Source organism: Fukomys damarensis, unplaced genomic scaffold (genome assembly GCF_012274545.1).
Source record: "Fukomys damarensis isolate Sample0158 unplaced genomic scaffold, DMR_v1.0_HiC HiC_scaffold_16, whole genome shotgun sequence".
Taxonomy (NCBI): domain Eukaryota; kingdom Metazoa; phylum Chordata; class Mammalia; order Rodentia; family Bathyergidae; genus Fukomys; species Fukomys damarensis.
The window spans coordinates 45338891-45362353 of NW_022900928.1; the positions used below are offsets into that span (position 1 = coordinate 45338891).

Below are 23463 nucleotides of genomic sequence, written 5' to 3' on the forward strand. Positions count from 1 at the left end.
GTGTGTGTGTATGCGCGCGCGCGCGCGCGCGCGCGCGGGCACATAAATCAGTGGTGCTGCCGGAAGGAATGCGTCACCGCAAACTTCCATACCTGGCACTTCCTTGAGCAAGCGGAGCCCTTCCAGGCTGGAAGGGGTGACTGACTCTGTCTTGCCAAGAACAGTAAGAGCAGCGCATGGATAGCCAGCTGGATTTAATGAAGTCCACTGCCAAAAACGGCCGGTGTAGTCATTAAATTACAGGACGGGGAGGGGGTGTCCCTCACATTTAACCTGAAGTTGTTTTGGAATAGGACATTCCGTCCTCCTGTTTCAGTAAGAGAAGATTTGTAAAAGGTGAATTGTGATACTTGTCAGAAACAGATCTTCCTATGTGGAGAGGCAGAAATTTGCTCGATCAGGATCATACTATGCATTCTTGACACCCAGTCTCACTTGGAGGTCCAGTGTTCAGGTTCTTTTCCTTTTTTCTGCTATCAGGTTAGTTTCCTTAGCGGCTACCTAGTCTGTTAACTGTCCTGAATGTCCTCTAATCAAATGTCCTTCCCATCATGAAACAAAAAGATGTTTTTTTATTTAGTTTTGGTACTGGTGTTTTCTCTAAAGGTGCAAGTTGACAGTAAAGGAAAAGAGAAATTTTCTGCAGAAAGCAGTTTGAAAATGTTTACTACAGTAATATTCTCAGTGTTGTGCACTTTGTTTGTGGTCAGCTTCATGTCCTAGGATATATGACCTTATCAAGGCTACACAAGTGGAAGTAAAATTCCACCTCAGCAATGACTTTCATCCATTTCTAGTGAATCAAAATAGATGTGAATCAAGAATGGCATTATGAGGTAGGGAAGAGTACCTTGTTTATTCAGAAAATGCACTTCTGACAGATGTGAGGCAATCCTATGTCTGTAAATGGATCCTAGGTTAAATACATGAGCAAAGCTAGCGTTTATAGGTACACTGTGATGAATCCTCTTATGAAATGAAAATAGCATCTAAACTATGGCTTTGTGTGAAGTGATATATTAGAAGGCAGGGCCTTGGTGATCTTCTTCACACACATGTAATTAGGTACTGATGACATGAGCATTGACATGCTTGGTATGACAGAAGTATTTGGTCCTCTTAAAGATAAACATAAGCAATAGCAAGATGGGCACTGCATGCTCCAAGAAAGCAAACTCTAACTGCTGAATGGTTTGAGTTCAGTGATTAATGTACCAAGCAAGGCCCAGGTGTTTAACCCTTTTGCATCTCTATGTCTCCTGCTGGGTTTGACTGGACCGCCTGCTCCCCCAAGCTGAGGCACTGATATGTAAGCAGAGCTCTGAAAGTTAGCAATACACATTAAGAAAGTGACATTTTTTTCTGTTCAGTCCAGAAAGTGGAAGAAGCCCAGTTTCTCAAGGGGAGATGAGAATATGTCTTAGACAGGACGGCTGTAACAAAATACCGCTGGGTGGTTTGTAAATAAGAGATTTGTTGGTTTTGGCTGTACCAGATGACTTCTTAGGTATCCTCCAGTCCTAGCCTCCTAAGACGCTGTATGGACTCATGAGCCAAAGGAGGTCATCAGGTGTTCATTGTTTATGTTCATGTGCCACTCTGTTCATGTACATGGCGTGCCTGAAGGGTTAGTCTGAGGGAGCAGTGCTGTGGATGATTCTGCATTGCTTCTATGGCATTCAGGTCAAAGATGGAGTTTACATTTCTCTGTTGGAAAAAAGCATGATAGTTTTTGTTTCTGTTCGTAGCCACACAGCAGGAAACATACCGCTTCCTGCAGTTGGTGAGCTTGCCAAGCAGCCATTCTTTCTGGGGCACACATGCAGAGAGGCTCAGCCTTGGCTAGGGTGTAAGAGGAGAAAGAAGCTAAAGGAAAGCTGTTTCTCTCTTCACAACCCTGCTGATACCCAATGTGTGGGTTTTGCACACCAAACAATTGTCCAACTCTATGCCCTCATCTGTTGGGTACCTTACAATGTAATTAAACTGACATTACCCAGAGCTAATACAGAGTCCACAGATTAGGGGCTCAGTCACACAAAGCTGCTCCTTCCTGTAGACGCCAAGGGCAAGTGGTGATTCTCTACCTTCTCCACACTTCTGTCCTATTTAGTTACAGTTCTGAGGCTCCTGCACCCTTTCCTTCCAGTTCAATAGTTTGCAGTAATGGCTCACAGAACTCGGGGAAACTCTTTACTGATATCTGCTAGGTTATGATAAAGGTATTATAAAGGACACGAATGAATAGTTAGATGAATAGATATATAGGGCAAGGTCTCAAAGGGTCCCAAGCAAAGGAGTTTCTGTCTTTGTAGAACTGGGGCATACTACTCTTGTAACATGCGGATGTACACATGTCAGAAACTCTCCAAAACTCTCCATTTAGGCTCCATATAAAGACCCAATTAATTGAACATTGGCCATTGATAGTTATTTTGGACCCAAGCCCTTTCAACTCCTTAGAAATCAGGTTTGGAAACAGTTAGTATCTAGCTGAAAATTACAAACTTCCATTAACAAGATTTCTTCTGCTGGCAACCAGCCCTCATCCTGCTATATGGAGACTTTCAGCTGCCATTCATCTCATTAGCATAAATGAACATGTGGTTGAAATGGGATTATTATGAACTAAAAGAATAAAACACTCCTGTCACTTACAAAGGTTTTAGGAGCTCTGTGCCAAGACCTAGGGACAAAAAACCAAATATTATATCAAAAGATGCTCTAATCATACTTACCACTAAGAAAGTGATAAGCGTTTTAGGCTCTCTGTGTCTGCAACTTGGAATGAAGGTCTAACTAGTGTTTCTTATTGTGTCACATGACAGAGGTTCTAAAATCTTAGTTTGAATTCTATCACTGAACTTACTTGCAATCTTCAATATGTGACTCAACTGCTCTGCTTCTCGGTTATTTTGTCCACCTAATTAGGACCTTGTATAGATGTGATGAATTGTCTGTGTATCCTAGTAGCCTGTATTGAGTGTGCTTGGAATTGAGGAAGTGCTTGTATTTTATTGTTATTATTCATTTAAAGACATGTATTTACCATACTTTAAGGATTTTATTGCTTTAATCACATGTCCCAACCAGTAGCCAAAGTATTTTTATTTCTGAAAGCTTTTCTGAAACTTACCTTGTCTCTAAAAATACAGATAGGTGAAGATAGTGATCAGGTCAGCTGAATTATCTTGTGACTTGCTCCAGGAGCAGCGTGTGGCATGGTTTTCCATCTGAGGTCTTTGATGACAGTCCTACTACTTTCTTGCTTCATGACTGGAAGTGTATTTCACCTCTAAATTTTTATGTCACTGTCCTAATAATATATGAAAAGCTCCTAGGAGGGGAGTTGATTCTCAGAGTTACAGCAAGATTATATAATGACATTAAGCCCCAAAATGGGAGTTTTTTAAAAAAGCAGTAGAAAAAGGAGTTTGTCTCTGAATGAATGCTGCATTGAAGGCTGCTGTGATGGAGAATCATGGAACACATCTTTTCTAAGGTGGGATCATTTTCTGAGAATGCAGAGCCTGCACTTTCCCATAGCATTTCTGCAGTCCTGTTTAAAGGTGAGTAATTAGAAAGAATGCATGGAGAGGTGGGATGAATCCAGATGTGACCATGCCTATTTAATAAACTCTATTGTCTGCTCTCTTCCTGCTCTCTTCCTGGACTGTAGATACTTGGTTTAATGAAATAGGACCTGCATTATCTGTATCATCCCTGTGCACAATGTCCTTTGAGTTATTCTGAGGCAGTTCTGTAAATTTAGCTTTGTTCTCTCTGCCCATCTGTCCGTCCCTCTTCTCCCTTCTCACCTGGCTTGCTCCCTCCCATCCTTCAACATTAGGCCCATGTAGCACATCCTCCTTGTGGTCCTCAATGTTGGCTAAACATTAAAATCAGGAGGTATTTTTAAAAGTCTTGAGACCAGACCCCAATCTTAGATTCCATTAGAATCCTGAGTGTCGGGACACAAGAATCGGTGTTAAAAATGCCATCTCAGGTGATTCTAATGTGTAATCAAAGTTATAGGCCTCGGTGCTAGATTGTAGCCAACAGGTAGCACCTGTAAATCTTCAGCAAATGGTCACTGAACGAGTGAATGAGAGAGGCAGCCTTGACATGCTTTTTCCTGCTATAGTTAGATATCTCTAAGATTGACCTTCCAACGTTTGTAACACTGCCCGGGGGCAGGATCATTTGATGTGTTCATTCCTTTGGTTTATTCAGTTTATTTTCTATCTTTCCTATTTGTTTTAAGACTTTGAACTTTTAGTATAGGGTAATATTGGCTCATTTTATTGGACATTAAACAGAATAAGAGAAAAACCGCTTGCTTCACCCATAAACAAATGGGTCCCTCTTTCCTTAACTTTTCCTAATTTGTTGCCCTTTGGGATTGCTGGACCCTCTTCCATGCCTGAATGCTGCTTTTTTTTTTTTTTTTTTGCCCAGACCCTGTGAACTACCCTCTTAGGGCCAGAAGAGGAGTGTCTCAGGAGACAGCATTCTTGAGAGCCAACAGGGTTAACTCCCTCAAGACCAATATATCATGAGAAAGGATTTTCTTGTCTTATTCTTGCCTTCCTCATTTTTAGAAGAATATATGAGCCTTATCAGAACAATATGATAACATTTGTGTAACTTCTTTAAAATAATAACTTACATGTTTGCTAATTCCTCCCCCATTTCCTAAAATAAGAAATGAGACTGCAGCTCTGGATAATAGCGTTTATGTCTTTCTCAGGATGGACTTCATCCAAAGGTCAGTGGCTTAATACAATAAAGCTTGTGTGTATTTCTTTTCTCCTTCCTTTTCAAAGCCATGTTTCTTGTTCTGTTGTAGTCTACTGTTGGGCTATTAGAGGGCTGTGTTCTACATGGTCATTGAGAGCCCCAGGCTCCTGTGTCTGCAGCTTCACCTTCTTCTGGGGGGGGGCTCAGGTTCTTTCATTACTCATTTGCCCTTAACTGGGAAACATCACGATTTGCAAGTAGACCTTTTGTTGGACTCTAGAGTATCACTCCTTTTGAGCATATTGTCCATATCCTGAAAGAGCCTTGACTGATACAATGGAAATGAGAACAGCACCAATCTCTGACTATGGAGGTGAGGAACAGTCAGCACCATTCGATGTCTTAATGTCCTTTGGCAGATGTTCTGATACCTTCAGGCATCATCAAAACTTTCTGAAAGATTTAATTCTTGACATTTATACTAAATAATATGGTTACTTACTGCTTCTTCCCCACCCTTTATCAGGAGAATGTGTCAAGACCCAAGAGTTGAGAACACATCTGTTTCTAATCAAATTCATCATATATCTGAATTTTCCTCCCTCCCATTTATATGGAGATGAATAAGGAGAATGGAACCAGGTTTACTATGTATCTACTTTGTACCCAGAACTTTATACATGTATACTCAATTTATCAACTTGAGATGTAAATCATGTTATACAAATATAAGAATTTCCAAAGATTCAGTCAAAGTCTATGAAATCAAGACTTTCTTTAAGGCTGCTCTCCAACTTAATGTCCAAGAATTCTCAGGGGATGCTTCTTTGCAAGCACAGTCTTGGCTCTTCTAGCCTCTAGCTAGGGGAGCAGGAATTCACATGCACTTTACCGAGACTGATGAACACCATGATAAATGTCCCACCTTCACTCTTAGGCAGAAAGTTGCAGCCATACAAAGCTGGCCATTGCTGCTGTTCCCCTGCTCACACCGAAACCTGTAGGCTTGGCCTTGGCTTGCTGATAGCCTGGCTGGTTTCTCAGTGGCCTACACTCTGTTCCCTCAAGGATGAGGACAGTACTCTTCTGGATCCTCTTGCAGCCTCAGAATAGGCCCAGGTCCTTCTCATTGCTGCATGAGGCCAGACTCACCCTGGGATGTGGGATTCCCCTTGATGACCTGCCTAGCTCAAGTGGCCTTCAAATGGCCAAGGGTATTCACCCCACTCCAGATGGACCCCAAATTTCTCCACTGCTTGGGAATCTATCTGTCCTGCCATCCTGCTCCTGGGGCGCAAACATAGCTTCTGAGGGAAAGAGTTTTCATTCCAGTTTAACTTTTTCTTAGGATGATTGACAGTGGAAAGTTTAATTCCCTTCACAGGAAACCTCACCCAACCACAAGGGTGTGGTCCAGCCTCCTGGCTCAAACAAAACAACCAAGGAAAAGTTCCACATTGTTACAGTTCCCTAAATCTCAGCTACTCTTCTCTTCCATGATTGATCTTTTGGGCCCATTTCATCTTCAGATCAAGTCAGTGAAACAAATGGAGTTATTTTCATTGTATAAAAGAGAAAACAAGGGCTTAGAGAAGTTGTACCTAATGTCACACAGCTAATTAGAGGCTTAGATTTGACATAGAATCTGGGGTTTTAGAGACAGTCTGTATGTCCTTGAGAGGAGAATACACAAGTTGCCTTCCTCTGGTGGAGATTTTGTTGTGGATTGAGCAAATTATATGTAAGAGTACATTTGGCCATTTGTACCATGGGATCTGCATCTGCAAATTCAACCAAATGAGGATGGAAAATATTTTTTAACTACAAAATTATGTCTGAACTGAGCATGTATATATTTTTTCATTATTCCCTAAACAATACAGTATAATAACTGGTAGTGTAGTATTTACATTGTATTAGGTATTATAAGTAAACTAGAGATTATTTAAAGTTTGTGGGAGGAAATACATAAGTTATATACAGCTACTATAACACTTCATATAAGGGACTTGAGCATCTGTGGATTATGGTATCCTGGGAGGTGGTCCTGGAAGTAGTTTCCCAAGGGGACAGAGGGATGGCTTTTCTAGCCAAGAGCCTGGTCATTCATGGGTGTTCTGGAATGTTTGCTCAATAAATAAATGAATGGTAATTGTATATATTGTATTTTCTTTAGACTACTTAATAATCATCAGTGTACTCCAGAGAAATTTTTCAAAGCAGGATCTAAAGCAACAACTACCAACAACTGTCAAAGCTCCTCTAAGTTTTCTTCATTTAATTCCTGCTCTTTCTTCTCAGAGTTCCTTGAACATGAACCCTTCCAAGGTTCCTGGTGGTGCTGACCCATTTCAAAGGGAACCAAATCGTTGTAACAGCACACTGTAGAGCAGGTTATGAGAGTCTGGCAAAGTGTGGGAGCACAGAGGAGGGCAGGTGGACTCAGGTGTGGGTGTAAAGTGAACTACCATCCCCTAAACTTTGTTTGCAAAGCGACACTGTGACACTATGTCTTGCTCAGGAGGTGAAGCTTTATTTTGGGTCATTCTAGTTGGGAGACAGAATGGAGTAGGAAGAGGGAAATAACAACAGATTCTATGAAATAAATGGTTATCTACCTTGGTAATAAAGAAAAGAGAGGAAGGAAGAAGTATGGAATTATGGAGAGAGAGAGACAGACAGACAGACAGACAGAGAGTCTGAGAAACAAAGGGCGTTTTTCTTGCCTAATAGGTATATCTACTAGAAATAAACAGAATTGTGGCTATTCATTGCTTCATATGTTTTTAAAATTAATTTATTAGTACACTTTTGACATACATAATGATCACATTCATCATAGGGAATTTGTATCTGTACATAATATATTTTGATTCTTTTTTTCTCCAATCCCCTCCCCTCCCTTCAACCCTTTTCCTCCTTATTTACATAAGCTTTGTTTCCATTTGTCCCTTCTATTCTTTTCTCCCTTTTCCCTTCCTCCCCCTACCTTGTTCAAGACCATACTTCTAAGAGATATAAATCAGACACACATGTTTAAACAGTACATTGTTTCTATTTATGTGAGAAAACAAAAGGGTAAATAAGGACTGAAATAGATGATAGATATTGGGAAGTAGGAAGAAAATATTCAAATTCCTGAATTTTAAACACAAGTATGATTCCCCTCGAAATGTTGAGGAATAAGCAACTTGATCTTTTCAGGATTACTATGAGTATTGTTTCTCGATCACATTCTTACCACATGATCATTCTGGAATGTGTCCTGTTCTGTTTATCTGTCTCAAACACTTCAAATTAGTTTTTCCCAGGGTGGATACATTAACTTGATTTGATATCATTTGTTTACGCTCACTCTCTCTCTTTCTCACTGTTCCCCACATTTCCAATTTCACAGCTCTTCTTGCTCTCTGCCCTGAACTGTATCTCTCTGCCTCTTTTCTCAAGTAATTCTCTTCCTTTTCTTCCTCTTGCTCTCTCCTTCCTTCTTCCATCTTAAATTGCAATACAGTCAGAAAAGGCAGTGCTTGCCTTCCTGAGGCTCTCTGCCAGAAAATGGAACAGGTCAAATTATAAAGGGGATAAAAAAAGAATGTTCCTTGGAAAAATGGGGGAAACAGATGTTCAGGGATGGTTTTGTTGTCTCTTGCTGTCTGCTGTTGGCTAAAATACATTCCTTACACGATCACTAGACATGAATATTCATCAAATAGCACATACAAGTAGCTATTCTAATGCTATATATATTTTTTTTTCTGCTTAATTATCTTTTCCCTGAGGCCACTGTACTCTCAAATCTAACTTTGGCAGGATTATTGACTACAGCTGGTAGCAATATTATTCTCATCTTTTCAGGTCACAGTATAGTAATAAATATTGTAAGGAAACTCCAGGTTCTTAAAATAACAGAATGGGTAACTGTGGGAGCAGAACCACGTTTAGAATGAACCCTGAGGAAAGCATCACGTCGGTGGTGTGGGGACAGCTTGCTGGTGGCCTGCTGCTGCACTTGTCAACTTGCTTCTCTCCCCGCAGGCCTGCTATTTACTGACTGTTGGCCATAAAGAAATGTCCTTTAGTGTTGCTCTTGTGATTCGTCCTTCACACACCTTAAATTTTCCCCTTGTAAAAAAAAAAATGTTTTCCTTTGACTCTAAAAGCCGTCTTTTTCCCTTCCATATTGTGAATCTGTGTGATGGACTAAGGACTGTGGTAGGCAGTTTTATGTCCCTGACAGACCTCCACCCCCCAGTGGTCCTGCCACCCTGTAGGAGTGTGATTAGGACCAAATGAATCAGCACACTAAAAGCACTTAGAACAATGCCTAATAAATGACCCGCATTTAATATTATTCTCATTTTACTGCTTTCCTCTTTTCCCTTGCTTTCCCTCATCACTTTCAAGTATGACTTCTTTCCTGGAAGTCCATTATTTTCCTCCCCTATTCTGTTCATCTAATGGAATTAAAAGAGAAAAGAAAAAAGGAAACCAGCTATAAAAGTGCAAGGCCAGAGCCACCTCAAGACCAAATAAGTGCCATCGAGTAGATTAGGAAGGGATATCCTGTCCAGAGCAGGAGCAGAGTTCTCAATTTAGTGAGTAGAGTGAAAGGTAGGTTTTAGGCCCTAAATCCTGTCCTTAGACCAGCCTTACTCAGTGAACAGCCTATACAACTGAACATGGTAATCTTGATCCCTCATTCCCAGCCTTCTCATTTATCTATATTTATTTCCTTTTCTAGGAGATCTTTTGGTGTGGTGTAAATACTGCAAAGACTAAATTTTCCTTTAAATAACTCTCTTAAAATAAAACTTTGTTCAATTGCCTATATTATGAGGTTTATTTTCTCTACATTCCAATATACTGGATAAAAACTCTCTAAAACTTAAAATATTTATGCCAGTAATTTACCCTAATTTGTAGAGCCAGGACTTGAATTCAGTCCTTTCTTTTCTACTGCTGTGATTTGTTTTTTGTGGTTCTGAGTATTGAACCCAGGGCTTTATACATCCAGGAAAGTGCTGTACCTCTGACTTACATCTCCAGCCTTTCTATTGTTAGAATTCTTAACTATCATCCTTAATTTCAGAGCAAGACAGTGGTACCGAAACGCCTCAGATTCTTAGCAGAACCATAATATGTAACTAGGACTATTAGACTGCAAAACCTTAAGCTGACTCATGTACAATATTGCCTATAACACACCACACACTGCAAGTGACACAAAGCTCAGGGACACAAGGGTGAATGAGACACAATCCTTTCCTCAAAGAACTGACAACCTAACTGGGGGAGAAATGCTCATTATCAGAAAAATGTATCATGTGGGACTCTGATTTCAGCCAATGGGCATTAAGTGGCTGCGTGACCTTGGACAGATTACCTAATCCCTTTGGGCTTCTATTTCCCCACTTGTGGCATCAGAATGCAAACATTGTCATGTGCTCCATACTGAGCACATATACAATGGTGGTCCCGTAAGATTATAAAGGAGCTGAAAATTCCTATTGTGTGGTAATGCTGATATAAACATTCCTGTTTAGATACTTTTAGGTTCACAGATACTTAGCACTATGTTACAGCTTCCCACGATATTCAGTAGAGTAAGGAGTATGGTCTAGGAACATATAGCCCAGGTGTGTAGTAGATTATACAATGTAGGTGTGAGTAAGTACACTCTATGGGATCCACATGGTGAAATCCCTAACAACACGCTTCTTAGAATGCATCTTTACTGGTAAGTGATGCATTACTGTACCTACTTTGTAGGGCTACTGGGGGGGAGCTGAGTTAATACATATATGTAAAGTATGTAGCACATGGTAAGCACTCCCTGAGAGACTCTGTTTATTTTTGTTATTCTGATGAGTGCAAGCAGGCATGAGATCCCGGTGAAGAGGAAACTGACTCACCATGGAGGTCAAGGGGAGCCCAGGCTGGATGAGACCCATCCTTCACAGTTACCATCAAGAGTGAAGGTATAGGGATGAGCAGCATCATGTGTGCCTTGGGACAGGTGGTAGCATCCATGGTGAGCTGTTCTTCTATGGCCTGAATAACTGAGTAACTGAATGGAGGAATAATGGAGCATCAATCAATGAAACTGATTTTCTCCCTCGTTACCTACTTCTTCAAATGCTGTGTGGATGTCCTGATGTTTCACAGAGTCTGTTTGTCCCACTCTTAAAAGGACCCTTCCATTTGGCTTGGTAGGATTCAGTAAGACCATGCTGTTATACCATACTTATAGTTTCTTCTTCCTCTTCCTCTTCCTCTTCTTCTTGTGTGTGTGGTACCAGGGATCAAACTCTGGTCCTTGTGCTTGCAAGGCAGGTGGTGGAACCATTGAGCTAAATCCCTGGCCTCTACTATTAGCTTCTTGCAGCTGATATTTCATACTGTTTACCAAATGAGAAAATGAGGGATCTTCTAACCAGTGTTAAAGATATAACCCAGTATAGGTAGGTAAGTATTTTCCAGACTTAGCAAATTAAAGCACAGAATATATACTTAAATTTGATTTTTTAAAGTATAAATATATCACTTGAAATAGTTGGGGCATATTATACTGTATTGGTCACTTCCCCTTCATTAGGACAAAACACCCCACAGCCACAATTTAAAGAGGGAGAAATTTAATTTGGGTCAATAGTTTTGGTCTTTTTCTTTTTTTGTCAATCTATTGTTGGTTGGCCTCCCAGCAGAAATGGCATAGCAGAAGGGCATGGCAAGGGAGAGGTGTTTACCCCATGGCAACCAGGAACCTCAGAGAAAATTGAGTAGAAAAGGAGGAGCTGGGTAAAAGAACACACCCTTCCTGGATGAATCCACTGAAAAGTATAATTCCCCATAATCCAATCACCTTCCAAACACATGAATCTTTGGGGGTGGGGGTGGTTTTAGACCTAAAAACAGTAACACATGCAAAAAGTATGAGTGTGATCATTTTTATAAAGCTTTCTTTGTAGGGAGCTGAAACCCAACTTCCTGGTTTTTGCCCCTGATTATCCCTGTTTTGTTTTCTGGAGCTTTCAAACTTTTATTGTTACAATAACCCAATGAAAGGTGCATTTTATATTTGGACTTACACATACAAATTATAGCTATTGTTGTAACAATAATAGAAGTTTCATTAAAGAGCAATTACCCCTTTTTAGGGGGGATACTGGGGCTCGAACTCAGTACCTTGCTCTTGCAAGACAGACAAAGTGCCACTGAGCTAAATCCCCAGCCCATAATTGCCCTTCTTAAATGGTCTGCATTTTCTGCTATGTTCTATTTCATTTATTTACAGTGCTGATCATATTAACTTGATTTCATGACCCATGATGGGTTGCCAACTGCTGTTTATAAGACACTGCACTGGAGTGTCATGAAGCAAAATAAAATTAATCTGTTCTTCCTTTCTGAAAGCTCTTGAAATATCTGAAACTGGCTATGATATCTTGTCTCAATCTTTCTCCGTGTGGGTGTGCTCTGGTTGTTCCATTTACTCCCACAGTGTCATCTGAGTGTCTTTTAGTTGAGAAATGTTGGGCTTAAAACTTGGCCTGAAAACTGGACTTCATAATGAGGTTAGCCAATAGTTGGCCTCGTGGGGTCATCAGATCCCTTGGGTTTAGTCCCTTCCCCAAATTAACATCAGTCTGTGAATTAATTCTCTTTTAATTCTTTACTAACTTATCTCAAATACCTAACCTAGCCCACTTTTTCCATTTTGTCTATTAATCTGTCTTGAGATATTTTCCCTACTTGTGAGGGTGGAGGGGTGAAGAGCTCAAGTCAGTATGTCCATCATTCATATTTCCTGCATCTATCCAAAACTCAAGAAATGTAAGCAAAAAGAAAACATGTTAAAAACATTCTGCCTTAGCAGAATTTAAATTATAAACTGGCAATGTTTGGTAAGAAAATGTCTTAACAGGTTAAAAACAATGGCTAATAGTTTTAGCGCATGTGCTGCATGCTAAACATTATACGATTCCTTTCATGTGATTAATGAATCTCTCACAACCCTGTGAGGTACATATTATTGTAGCCACTACATAGTATGAAGTGGAAAAATCTGAAGTTTGGAAAAGGGAAGCAATTTGGCATCATTATATAACTAATAAGTGGCAGACAGTGAGTTGACCCCAGGCCTAGCTGACTGCCAAGACTGTTTTTGAAAATACTTAACTGCCTCTGACAGAGAGGAAACCAACTCCAGTGGTTTAAAAACAGAACGTATGTTACAAGTGTAATATAGTTCATATTTGGGATTCGGAGAACATGGAATTATGGGTCCCCACATATCTTACACCAATGGTTTTTAAAGTGTAGTCTGTGAATAAGCAGCATGGGCATCATGTGGAAACTTGTGAGAAATGCAAATTCTTGTGCCCCACCCAGACCTTCTGAGTGGGAAGCTCTGCAGTGAAGCCCAGCACCTGTGCTTTAAAGACATTTAGATGAAGCCTCTCAAATTTAGGAACCACTGCCCTGATGGCACAGAGAATCCTGGATTTCCCCTGTTTTACTAGGACCCGGAGGATGCCTCTAGAGAGAGCTCATCTTTTAGGTAGATATTGTGACCAAAGACATAGACTGTGGAATTTACTTTCAGGTCATTTCCACTTAACCCTTTTCTTATCATTTATCCCAAATTGGTCACTTAATGATGTAGCTTTTCAATCTTCTTTTTAATGTGAAATCCACGTAGTATAGACCTTACTTTGTAATTGTTAGTCCACTTATTATTGCACCTTCACCTTTTCTTTATCACATACAGCCCAACTTGTAATTATAGACTTATTTACACATAAGACTGAGCCCATTCCAGGGTATTAGCACCTAGCAGAGTACCTTCCTTATCAGTAAAGTCATAATCTTTGATGAATGGCAAAATGATCAGATGAGTGAATGAATGAACCATCGCAACTCTTGTCTAGCTCTATCTTCTTTCAGACTCTGTCATGCTTTCATTAATTTTGTTGTCTAGTGCTTAAATTTTCCAGTTATTTCTAATATTTAGTATGTGAATTTTAATTCCCTCCTTACCCCTTCTGAGTTCATGGTATAATGTGAGTTTTTCTCCTGAGTTGAGCCATCCCCAGTGGTTGGAGACATTAGGAATGGTGGTGATTTCCTCATTTATGTGTCATTGGATTTTCAACTATAAGACCTGCTGGTCTGTAGAGCACATTCTGAAAAGAAGAACTGGAATTGCTGTACATGTCATGGAGGGGCCTTTCCTTTCACTATTCTTTCTGGCTATGAAAAGACATGTTTTCAGAATAAAACACCCAAGCATTCTGTTCAAAATGGTGATAAGGGAAAAGAAAAAAATATGAGAAAGTGAAAAAATAGAAATAAAGTTTTTGTAAATAGGGAAGGGAGGAGGAGGTGAAGGGAGGGCAGGGGTAAGGGGAAAAATGAGAACCAAGACCTGTCATGTAAAGGTACGAGAGCCCAATGATGAAAGTAAATGTACTGTACACCTAAAATGTACCAATAAACTCAATGAGAAAAAAAAAGCAAAATGGTGATTGCAATAACTTATAATCCTTCAGTGCAAACATTCTGATCTAAGTTTCCAGTTATTGTGAAAATCTTCATTTTAATCATGGCTTTCCATAGTTGTTGTTCCAGAAACTCAGTATGTTTCCAATTTTAGAAACAAAAACATGTCTATATCATTGGTGGAAATAAAAGAAGAAAACGTGATTAGCTTTTTATCATGAAAAGAGAACAAGAGAGCAATTATCACGTGATATATTGTAGGGTAAACAAAACTTCCTATTAATGCGCAATTGGATCAAATGAACAACTTAACAGAATGATCAATATGGTTAGATTGACAGCACCAACCAGCCAATTAATCAACCAGCTCAGTAATTCTCATTCAGAAGCATTTTAGTATCCTAAGGGATATTTGGTAATATCTGGAGATTTTTTTGTTATTTTCATAACTGAGGGTGGTTGCTACCAGCATCTAGTGGGTAGAGGTTATCCCCAGTCCACAGAGAAAGTCCTCATAACAAAATATTGTCACCTCTAACATCAGCAAGTGCCCAAGGTTAAGAAATACTAAATTAACCAATCAATCAAAAATTATTGGGCCAGAGATTTAGCTCAGTGTTTCCACTGCCTGTCTCGAAAGTGCAAGGCTCTGAGTTTGATCCCCGGTACCAAGAAAAAGTATTACGAGCTTTCAGTATTTCCAAGTTTTCTGTAGTAACAGTGGCAAATAATAATCACAACAATGATCATTTATTGAATATTTATCTTTATATTCATGGTTACCCTGTCTTATTTAGGATCTGATCCCTAGTTTGTTTGGGGCCATTGTCTTTACTCTTCTTTCTTACCTGTTTGTTTGATATAGCTGCACTTTTCTACATGATCATATCTACCTTTTATATCTCATATTTTATATAAAATTATATGTTTGTACATACTAGGTAATAATGCTTATAAGAGAAGAATGAAGCAATATGACACTGATGTGTCACTATGGGTGTGAAACCAAAAACATCCAGAAAAACAGGTTTCAGATACATAGTTTAAAAACTAAGGCATGCTCTTGTATAGGTAGGATGGTAGCACAGAGCGTGGCCCTTTTAGGTACTTACTAAATATTTCCTGGGAAATGTTTTCATGATTGACACAGAATCCTTAGGTAAGCTTTCCATGGAGTAGAGTTTCCAAATGATCCATTTTCTTAGATGTAATTTTTCCGGGGAGCAGTTTCCTCATCCATGTCCGTGGGCACCTAATATTTCCACAACTACAGAGGTGTCTTGCCTGTGTGTCTTTACATCCACCACGCATGTTGTACTCCCCTTTTGTTTTCACTCTTCCACTCTTTGGCCATGTCAAGGGCTCATCTCTTGTCCCCACCCCTGCCAATGATGCATTCCCCATACCCTCTGCTCTCAGCACTCCTAGCGTTCCTGAATTATGCCACTGTCAACATTTTGCAAGATGGGGGCGGGGCATGTGTCAGAATCTCCAGAGGAGGCATGTATTATGTGAAAAAGCTAAATAAAGAACATGATTTTATATAGGAAAATAAGCAGAAAAAAAGCCCAACTATTGTCTTTGTAAAACAGAAAATTGAAAGAAAATTTTAGAAAATATCTACTTGCATGATGATAATATAATAATGTTCCTGTATCCAAGGAAGACAGTTTCCAAGGTGGCCAGTGGATGCCTGATAAGTGCAGATAATACTAAACTCTACATGTTTTTTTATACATACATTCATATGATAAAGTTTATATATTAGGCATATAAGAGATCAACAACAATAATAATAGAACAGTTGGCATAATATACTGTAATAAAAGTTACATGAATGTAGTTCTGTCTCTATTTCATATATTTTACTGTACATAGTAATGGGTGGGTAATATCTGCAGCATGGATACTCTGGACAGAGATGTTTCACATCCCTAATGGGACAAAACGGGGCAGCTTGAGATTTCATCCTGATATTCAGAAGTGTATGTAATATGAAGCTAGTGAAATTTTTATTTCTGGAATTTCTATTTAATATTTTTGGGCTGCAATTGACTAGGTTAATTAAAATCATAGAAAGCAAAACTACAGATAAGGGGGGATTACTGTACAGGGGTTTATCAAATCTGGTGTTGATGTGACCATTTTGTTTACAAAATGAAGAACTTGAAAGAACAAGCGTTGAGAAGCACAGCAGTGCGTGCTTTTCTTTCTACTGTCCATGCTTTTGCTGGAGACACCCTCCCCTCTCAGCACCTGGGTTTCCTGGAATCTGTCTTTTTCCTCTGTGCAAAATCACTCCTCGGTGCTTCCATGATGCTTTGCTTTTAACTCTAATATTTCCAAGGTCATCTTTACCTTTAGCCTATTAAACTCTGATGCAGTAAATGGTTCTGAAAGAGAGATGCAAGAGCACATGACCCCAGCAAGTCAGTGGAAAATGTCATTGTGCTAGGAATCACTCAGAGTGGGCTCTCGGACACTTACCCTTCTGAGATTTGGATGAGGGATATGAGGAATTCAAATTTTTATGTGCTTCCATTCATAGATCACACTTTAGAAATCACTACAGAACTTGAACTTTTGAAATATCCTTTCTTCTGGAAGCAAGACAGCATTTTGATTAAGGCAGCCTCACTCCACTCAATCAGTGGTCAGTTCACCCAACAGCCCTTAATAGTGACCTACTAACTGTAGTGATCCTCGCTAGGAAAGGCTGCCCAGCAGCTGTTCCTTTGGTGGTTGTGTCCGTTCACTCTCCCTTCGCTGTTCACTTTCTCTCTTCTAGCAAACTCAGAACCATTTTTAGGGCCCCTTCATCAAATTATTAGCTTGTAAGAGCTTGTAAGTGTGTGTTTAGGTGGGTGGGCACTGAGAAAGTGGGAGAAGGAGATTTACATTTTAATAATGGTATTTTAATGTCCTTGATATTTCACAATACTGGAGGAAAGGGGTAGGGTTTCTAGCTTTTCCTGAATTCCTAAAATGTGCCCAGCTCTTGATATATATAATCCAAAAATATAGCAGATGTTTACATTTTAAAAAGGTATGAGCCAGCTGTGGTGGCTCAAGCCTGTAATCCCAGCACTCGGAAGCCTGAGTCAGGAGGATTGATATGAGTTTGAGGCCATCTTGGACTATGTAGTGAGTTCAAGGCCAGCCTGAACTGCATAGCAAGATCCTGTATCAAAAAACAAAAATAAATAAATAAAAATAACACAGATATGATATAGTAAAAGATACATTGTTACTAATCTCACCAAATCCTTCGCTTCAAAGAAATGCATTTGAGGGGAGGAAGAATATTTTGAGGGGTACTAATGGCACTGTGCCTTTTACTGGAAAGAACTTAAAGAAATTAATCACTGTATTTTCTGACTGCCCCTTGTGTGCTGTCTCATTTAATTCTTACAATAAACCTTGGGTATAACTGCCATTATTCTGGCTTTGTAGGAGAGGAAGAGGAGGTTTGCACTGTTACTCTCCATGTCTGGAAACAGGTGGAACCAAGTGGGACTCAAGGTCAGGGCTTGCTCTGTGGCTCGGCTAATGCACCTCCATCCAGATGCTCCTGTTCCTTCACTCCTCTTTCTGTCTCTGTGCTTTTTGGGAGCATCCTCCTACCTGTCTTGTTTTCAGTTAAAGACTGCTCTCTGACCTGTTCCAAAGTGTCCTCAAAGAGGCCTCTTACCTTTCTAGCTCCCCTAGGGGTTAGAAACAATGTTGGGTCATTTGAGAAAGGTTGCTGACCATTGAAGCAAGAGTATAGATCCAAAAGAGCACAGACTGCAGACCTTACTGCTGGTAAAGCCACATTCAGTTTTTATTTGAAAGTGTGTCTTGTTTGTATTTGGCTTAAACCAGGATCAGAAGCTGCCATAAAATATGCTGTAAAATGTTATCGATAACCTCTTGCTAGTCATAACTGAAGTCTTATTTTTGGGCCTTAGTTTCTGGACAATTGATTCAGATGTTTTTGATGTACAACAGTATTTATTTTCTGAATCTGGTGTTGGGATTATTAACAACTGAGGAAATTAAGCCATGGGAAGGGGAAACATTAGCATCTAGCATTACCTTCCTCCTTAGCTTTTATGAATTTGATTACTTGATAACCATTTAGGGAGTGCAGGCTAGATCTGCCTGGTTGAGTCAGAAGATCCCTATGCCTATAGAGAGGCCTAGCACTTTATAGGAGGTCTAGGGATCTACAGCATCAGAGAGAGGAACCAATATCTTAACATTTTCTTGCTTCCATGCCCTTAAGCTTCCTCAGCTCTTCGTGTTTTTCTTTCCACATTTCTCATCCTGGGAAATCACGTGAACTGATCTTCACAGCTCCATCATTCTTTTTGTAAAAAATCTATCCTCAAGTTCTTACCCAGAACATTCAACATCTTTCTTCCATTACTTCCTCTTCTCCATTGTTGGTCCAGTGACCCATTCTTCCAAGTAAGGAACATATTGCCCTGTGACTTGGGCTCAAATTCAGTTAACTAGATTACTTCGTTCTTTCCCCAAGATAACCATCTAGTCAATGACAAGAATGAAATCCTTGGTTTCCGCTGCCCTCCCACGGCCCATGACCTGCCCGGCGGGCGCGTTCTCTGTCCAGTAGGCGTAGTGAAGGGCCCTGTCTGAGCCTCTGGGAGCCAAGGACCATTCAGACGTGGCGGACCGAGCACACGCAGACACCGAGGGCCTGGACAGCACGGACAGTGACGCTGAAGCTGATTAATAAGGAACTTAGTGATTTGGCCCATGAGCAGCACAATGTTCTGCAGGCCCAGTTGGGGGTGACATTCCATTGGTAAGCCACAATTATGGGACCTAATGACAGCCCATATCAAGGTGGTGTATTCTTTTTGACAACTCATTTTCCTACACAAGACCCCTTCAAATCACCTAAGGTGCATTTATTTACAACAAGAATTTATCGTCCAAATATTAACAGTAATGACAACATTTGTCTTGATATTCTAAGATCACAGTGGTCTCCGGCTTTAACTATTTCTAAAGTTCTTTTATCCATTTGTTCACTGCTATGTGATCCAAACCCAGATGACCCCCTAGTGCCAGAGATTGCATGGATCTATAAAGCAGACAGAGACAAGTACAACAGAATAGCACAAGAATGGACTCAGAAGTACACCATGTAATGCTACCTTAAAATCAGAATAACCTGCATTATAGCTGGAATAAATTTTAAACTGCTGTTTCTTTTTTGATTTTCTTATCCGGCTGCTCCCCTGTCAGACCTCATTTTTTTAAATTTTATTTTTTGTTTATCTCCCTCCATTCATACACATGCTCATCTGAGATTTAAATTCTTCCAGCTTTGGACAATAACTGCTTATAGAAACCGTAAAGCAGGGCCAGGGAATTAGCATAGTTCTGCCGCCACCTACCTCATAAGTGCAAGGTCACAAGTTGGATCCCTAGTACCAGAAAACAAAAAACTGTAAAGTAGTTATAAGAGAACAGTTGCCCAAGATTCAGAGTTTTTTTTAAAGTGGAGCATGTGTATTATGTGGCCAAGTCTTCACTGTGACTTGGTTTTGAGTCTAAACCATTCCTCACAGCTCTAACTGCCAAAGAGCCAACTGAGTGGGGAGATGGATGTTTGGTTTCATGACAAGGAAGCAACATTATTCTAGCAGCATCCATTCTTGTTAAGCCTTCCACTGTTCACGATTTGAGGTCACATGATATACTTTATGCTCATAACTGATGTGGCTGGAGAATTGGTATTAAATTTAGAGCATGGGCAGAACAGAAAATGTGATGTAGTTTGTGCATGTCAATGACCTGTTCTTGTTCTACAGAGAATGGAAATGGGAACTCAAACACCCTTTGCATTCCAAACTAGGATCTCAAAACACTTGTTAATTTTCATCTAAATTGTTGGGAGGCTTGGCGCTTTTAGCTAATCTATCTTTCAATACACTGTTTAATATAGCACTGAGTAAATGATGCAAGTTGTCAAGTAGATGAGTGATCAACTAATAGCTCTGCTAGTAATTGATTTATTTTTCTTGAATAAAGTTTCATAACCAAAAAAAATGAAATCCTTAAAAAAATTTTATTGGTACATGTTTGCAGTTCATCATTATTACATTCCTTGTGGGAAGTTGGTAGATGTATACAACACATCTTAATATTATTTTTTTCATGCCATTTCTCTCCCTTCTTTCTCCTTCCATCTCTTGGTCCCCTTCCCTTTTGCAAAAGACTTATCTTCCTATTTCCTATCACTTTTGATTTTGCTCTTTATAATTTAGATTTCTCGTATAAGACAAACTATGCAATATTTAACCTTGTGTGTCTTGATTTATTTCACTTAACATTATGGTCTTAAGGTACATCCATTTTCTACAAATGACTCAAACTTATCTTTCTGTATGGCAGAGTAGTACTCAATTGTGTATAAATGTCACATTTCCTTTATTTTTTTCCACTGAGTTTATTATTATATTTAAAGCAAAAGATACAGTTACATTTATCATAGGGATGTACCTTTACATGATTTATCTTGGTTCCTATTTTTCCCCATACCCCTGCCCTCCCTTCACCCTCTTCACCCTTCCCTATTTACAAAGACTTTGTTTCCATTTTTTCCTTTCCCCTTATTTCCTTTCGCCTCCCCCTCCCATTTCCCCTTTAGCCATTTTCTTCCTATTTCACACTATTAATTATACAATTTGACCCTTATTTATAATTTTAGTTTTTCACACCAGAGAAACTATAAACTCAAGTGTGTCCTATCACATTTCCTTTACGCATTCATCTGTTGATGGACATTTAGGCCACTTCCAAAATTTAGCTATTATGAATTGTGCTGCTATAAACACAAGTATGCATGTCTGTAATATGATGTCTTTAAGTGTCTTGGAAAGATACCTAGAAGGGGAATAGCTGGGTCAAATGGAATTTCTAGCTTTAGTTTTTGAGGAATCTCCATAATGGTCTCCATAGGGGATATACTAGTTTACATTCCCACCAGCAATGCAGACGCCCCTCACCCAAGCCTTACCAGCATTTGTTACTGTTTGATTTGTTGATAATAGTCAAGAAGAATGAAATCTTGCTTCAAAGAATTGTTATCTTGCTTCTTAGTATTTGGTATCTTCTAAGATATGCTATCTTTCTGTTTCTTTCTGTTTCTTTATCCCAACCTCAAGTCATTGCTTCCTGAAACTAACTGAGATTGTCACAGGGCTATTGAGAGATTAGTTGAAATACTCCTAGCAAATATATGTTGAGTACTTAAATTCACTGTACTAAGCATTTTACATTTGTTACTCTATTCAGTCATTACAACCATCTAGGAGACTTGTGGCTGTGTTCATCATCTTACAATAGAAGATGATAAGTTTTAGAGAAGTAGGATGACTCCTCCAAGGTCACACAGAGAGTGGCTGAGCTGTGATTCAGTCGATGCCTGTTTTGTTCTAGAGGTAATGATGATAAACTCTGCTGCCTCCTAGGTTACAGGATGGCACCTAGGAGAGGGGATTGTAGTATGTAATTCAGCTTCCTTCTTTTTCTCTTTTTCTATTCATGAACTCTTCTCAGTCTATATTAAATCCATACAAATACTAGGTGAGTCAGTAAATCCGCAGTTCTCTCATTGCCTGTGGGATATATTCTCGACTCCTAAATTGCCACACTGGGTTTACAATATGTAATAAAACATATTGATGGAAGTCAATTCTACCTGGCTTTCCCACTACATTTGTACTGTAACATTGGGAACCAGTCCTTCAACAAGAGGACCCAAGTTTTCTCATCAGCCAAATGCAAGATTTGATTAATACATTTTTTCTATTCTTACCAGACCTACATTTTTGTGATTTAATTTTTCTGCCTTTCCCATGTGCTTTCCTCCTTTCTAGTAAAAATCCTTCCCCTTTGTTTGCCTTTTCTTCCCAAGCACTCAGACCTTGTCAGCTCCCACTTGGCTCAGCCTGTGCTTGCCCACTGCTGCCCCTTTCTCTTCCTGCCTTATCAGATCACCACTTCCTTCCCAGGCTCTCCTTTCTGCTGCAGAAACCTCCTCCTTCTTGCTGTCTCTCTCAGCCACCTCCTGCGTTGTTGCTTTCCAGTTGTGCCTGGCTTGTTTTCTTAAATGGGTAACATATCTGCAAGGACTGGTGAGCTGCTCCGAGTTTCACTTGTATGCTGTTAAGTATTGGGGTGGGTGACTTTAAACGGAATAGGTATTTCATAAATAATTGTTAAGTGATTGTATTTTGAGCTCTATCTGGAGAACAGAGGTTACTGAACAAGAGTGCCGTTAGGGGAATCAGAACAGGCAGGCAGGACACACAAATCCACCAGAATTGACTGGAGGGGTAAAATTGCAGGCAAGTCAGTTAGGGAATTGTCACAATGCAGGGAAGAATCCTGGATTCCTGGCCTAGTGAGAATGCAGAGAGGAGAGGAATTCAAGATAAAGAGGAATGGTGCGCCCTGGCTCTCCTGCTCACACGGTGGGCAGTAACTGCACCTTACCTGGCTTCCTTTCAACTGAGCAACAGAACTACCCCATAAAGTCAGGCAAAAGTGCCTCGGAACAGATTCTGGCACTCAGAGCAGACGTCGTCGGGAGGACAGCCAGTATAATCCACTATAAGGTGGGTGAGGAGTGTTGCTTAGTGCAGCCAGATTTAAGAGGTGGAGTAGAATCAGAAACATTTTCCCACAGTCACGTTCTTTTTCTCTACTAGCACAGATAACGGCAGTGGGACAGTGGTAGGATTTGTGGCCACCTGAGGTTGGCTTTGCAGCTGTGGCTGAATAATGTGTTTTGGCCCTTTTGCCAGCAGAGTACCTAGCAGCTTGTCACCCAACCCCAGCTCCTGGTGGAGGCACTGGGGCTTCAGAAATGTTGAGGTGGGGAAAAATGCGGTCACTTTCTACCCGGAAATTTCACTAAAACAAACAAACAAGTAAACAAAAACCAAAAACCTCATGCTAAGCAGAACCTAACCTGGGTTATGGGGACAAATCTGGAACCAGAACTAGATAGGAACTGGCCTGGTGGAACTGGTGAAGAGAAAATCTAAGGAAGGAAAACTGGTGAGGCATGAATTAAAACGCGGCTGGTGCCAAATCGATCGAGGCTGTTGCCCTCCGAAGTCTCAGGGAGACACGTCAGCTCGAGCTCAGACAATCTCAGCCTTGCAATTCGCGGGCCCGGGCGGGGTGGCTGGAGGCTGA

General features: G+C 40.0%; 2 protein-coding genes across 2 annotated transcripts in view; both read left to right on the plus strand.

Annotated features, from left to right (window-relative positions):
- The window catches only part of Amotl1 (angiomotin like 1), a 130083-nt gene that overhangs the window by 608 nt on the left and 106012 nt on the right, over positions 1-23463 (plus strand). The gene's annotated exons all lie outside the window — the stretch shown is intronic.
- On the plus strand, positions 19045-19400 carry LOC104868810 (ubiquitin-conjugating enzyme E2 D3-like). The gene has a single exon (XM_033764292.1). It carries the CDS (start codon positions 19065-19067, stop codon positions 19398-19400), a length of 336 nt encoding a protein of 111 aa, XP_033620183.1. The 5' UTR covers positions 19045-19064.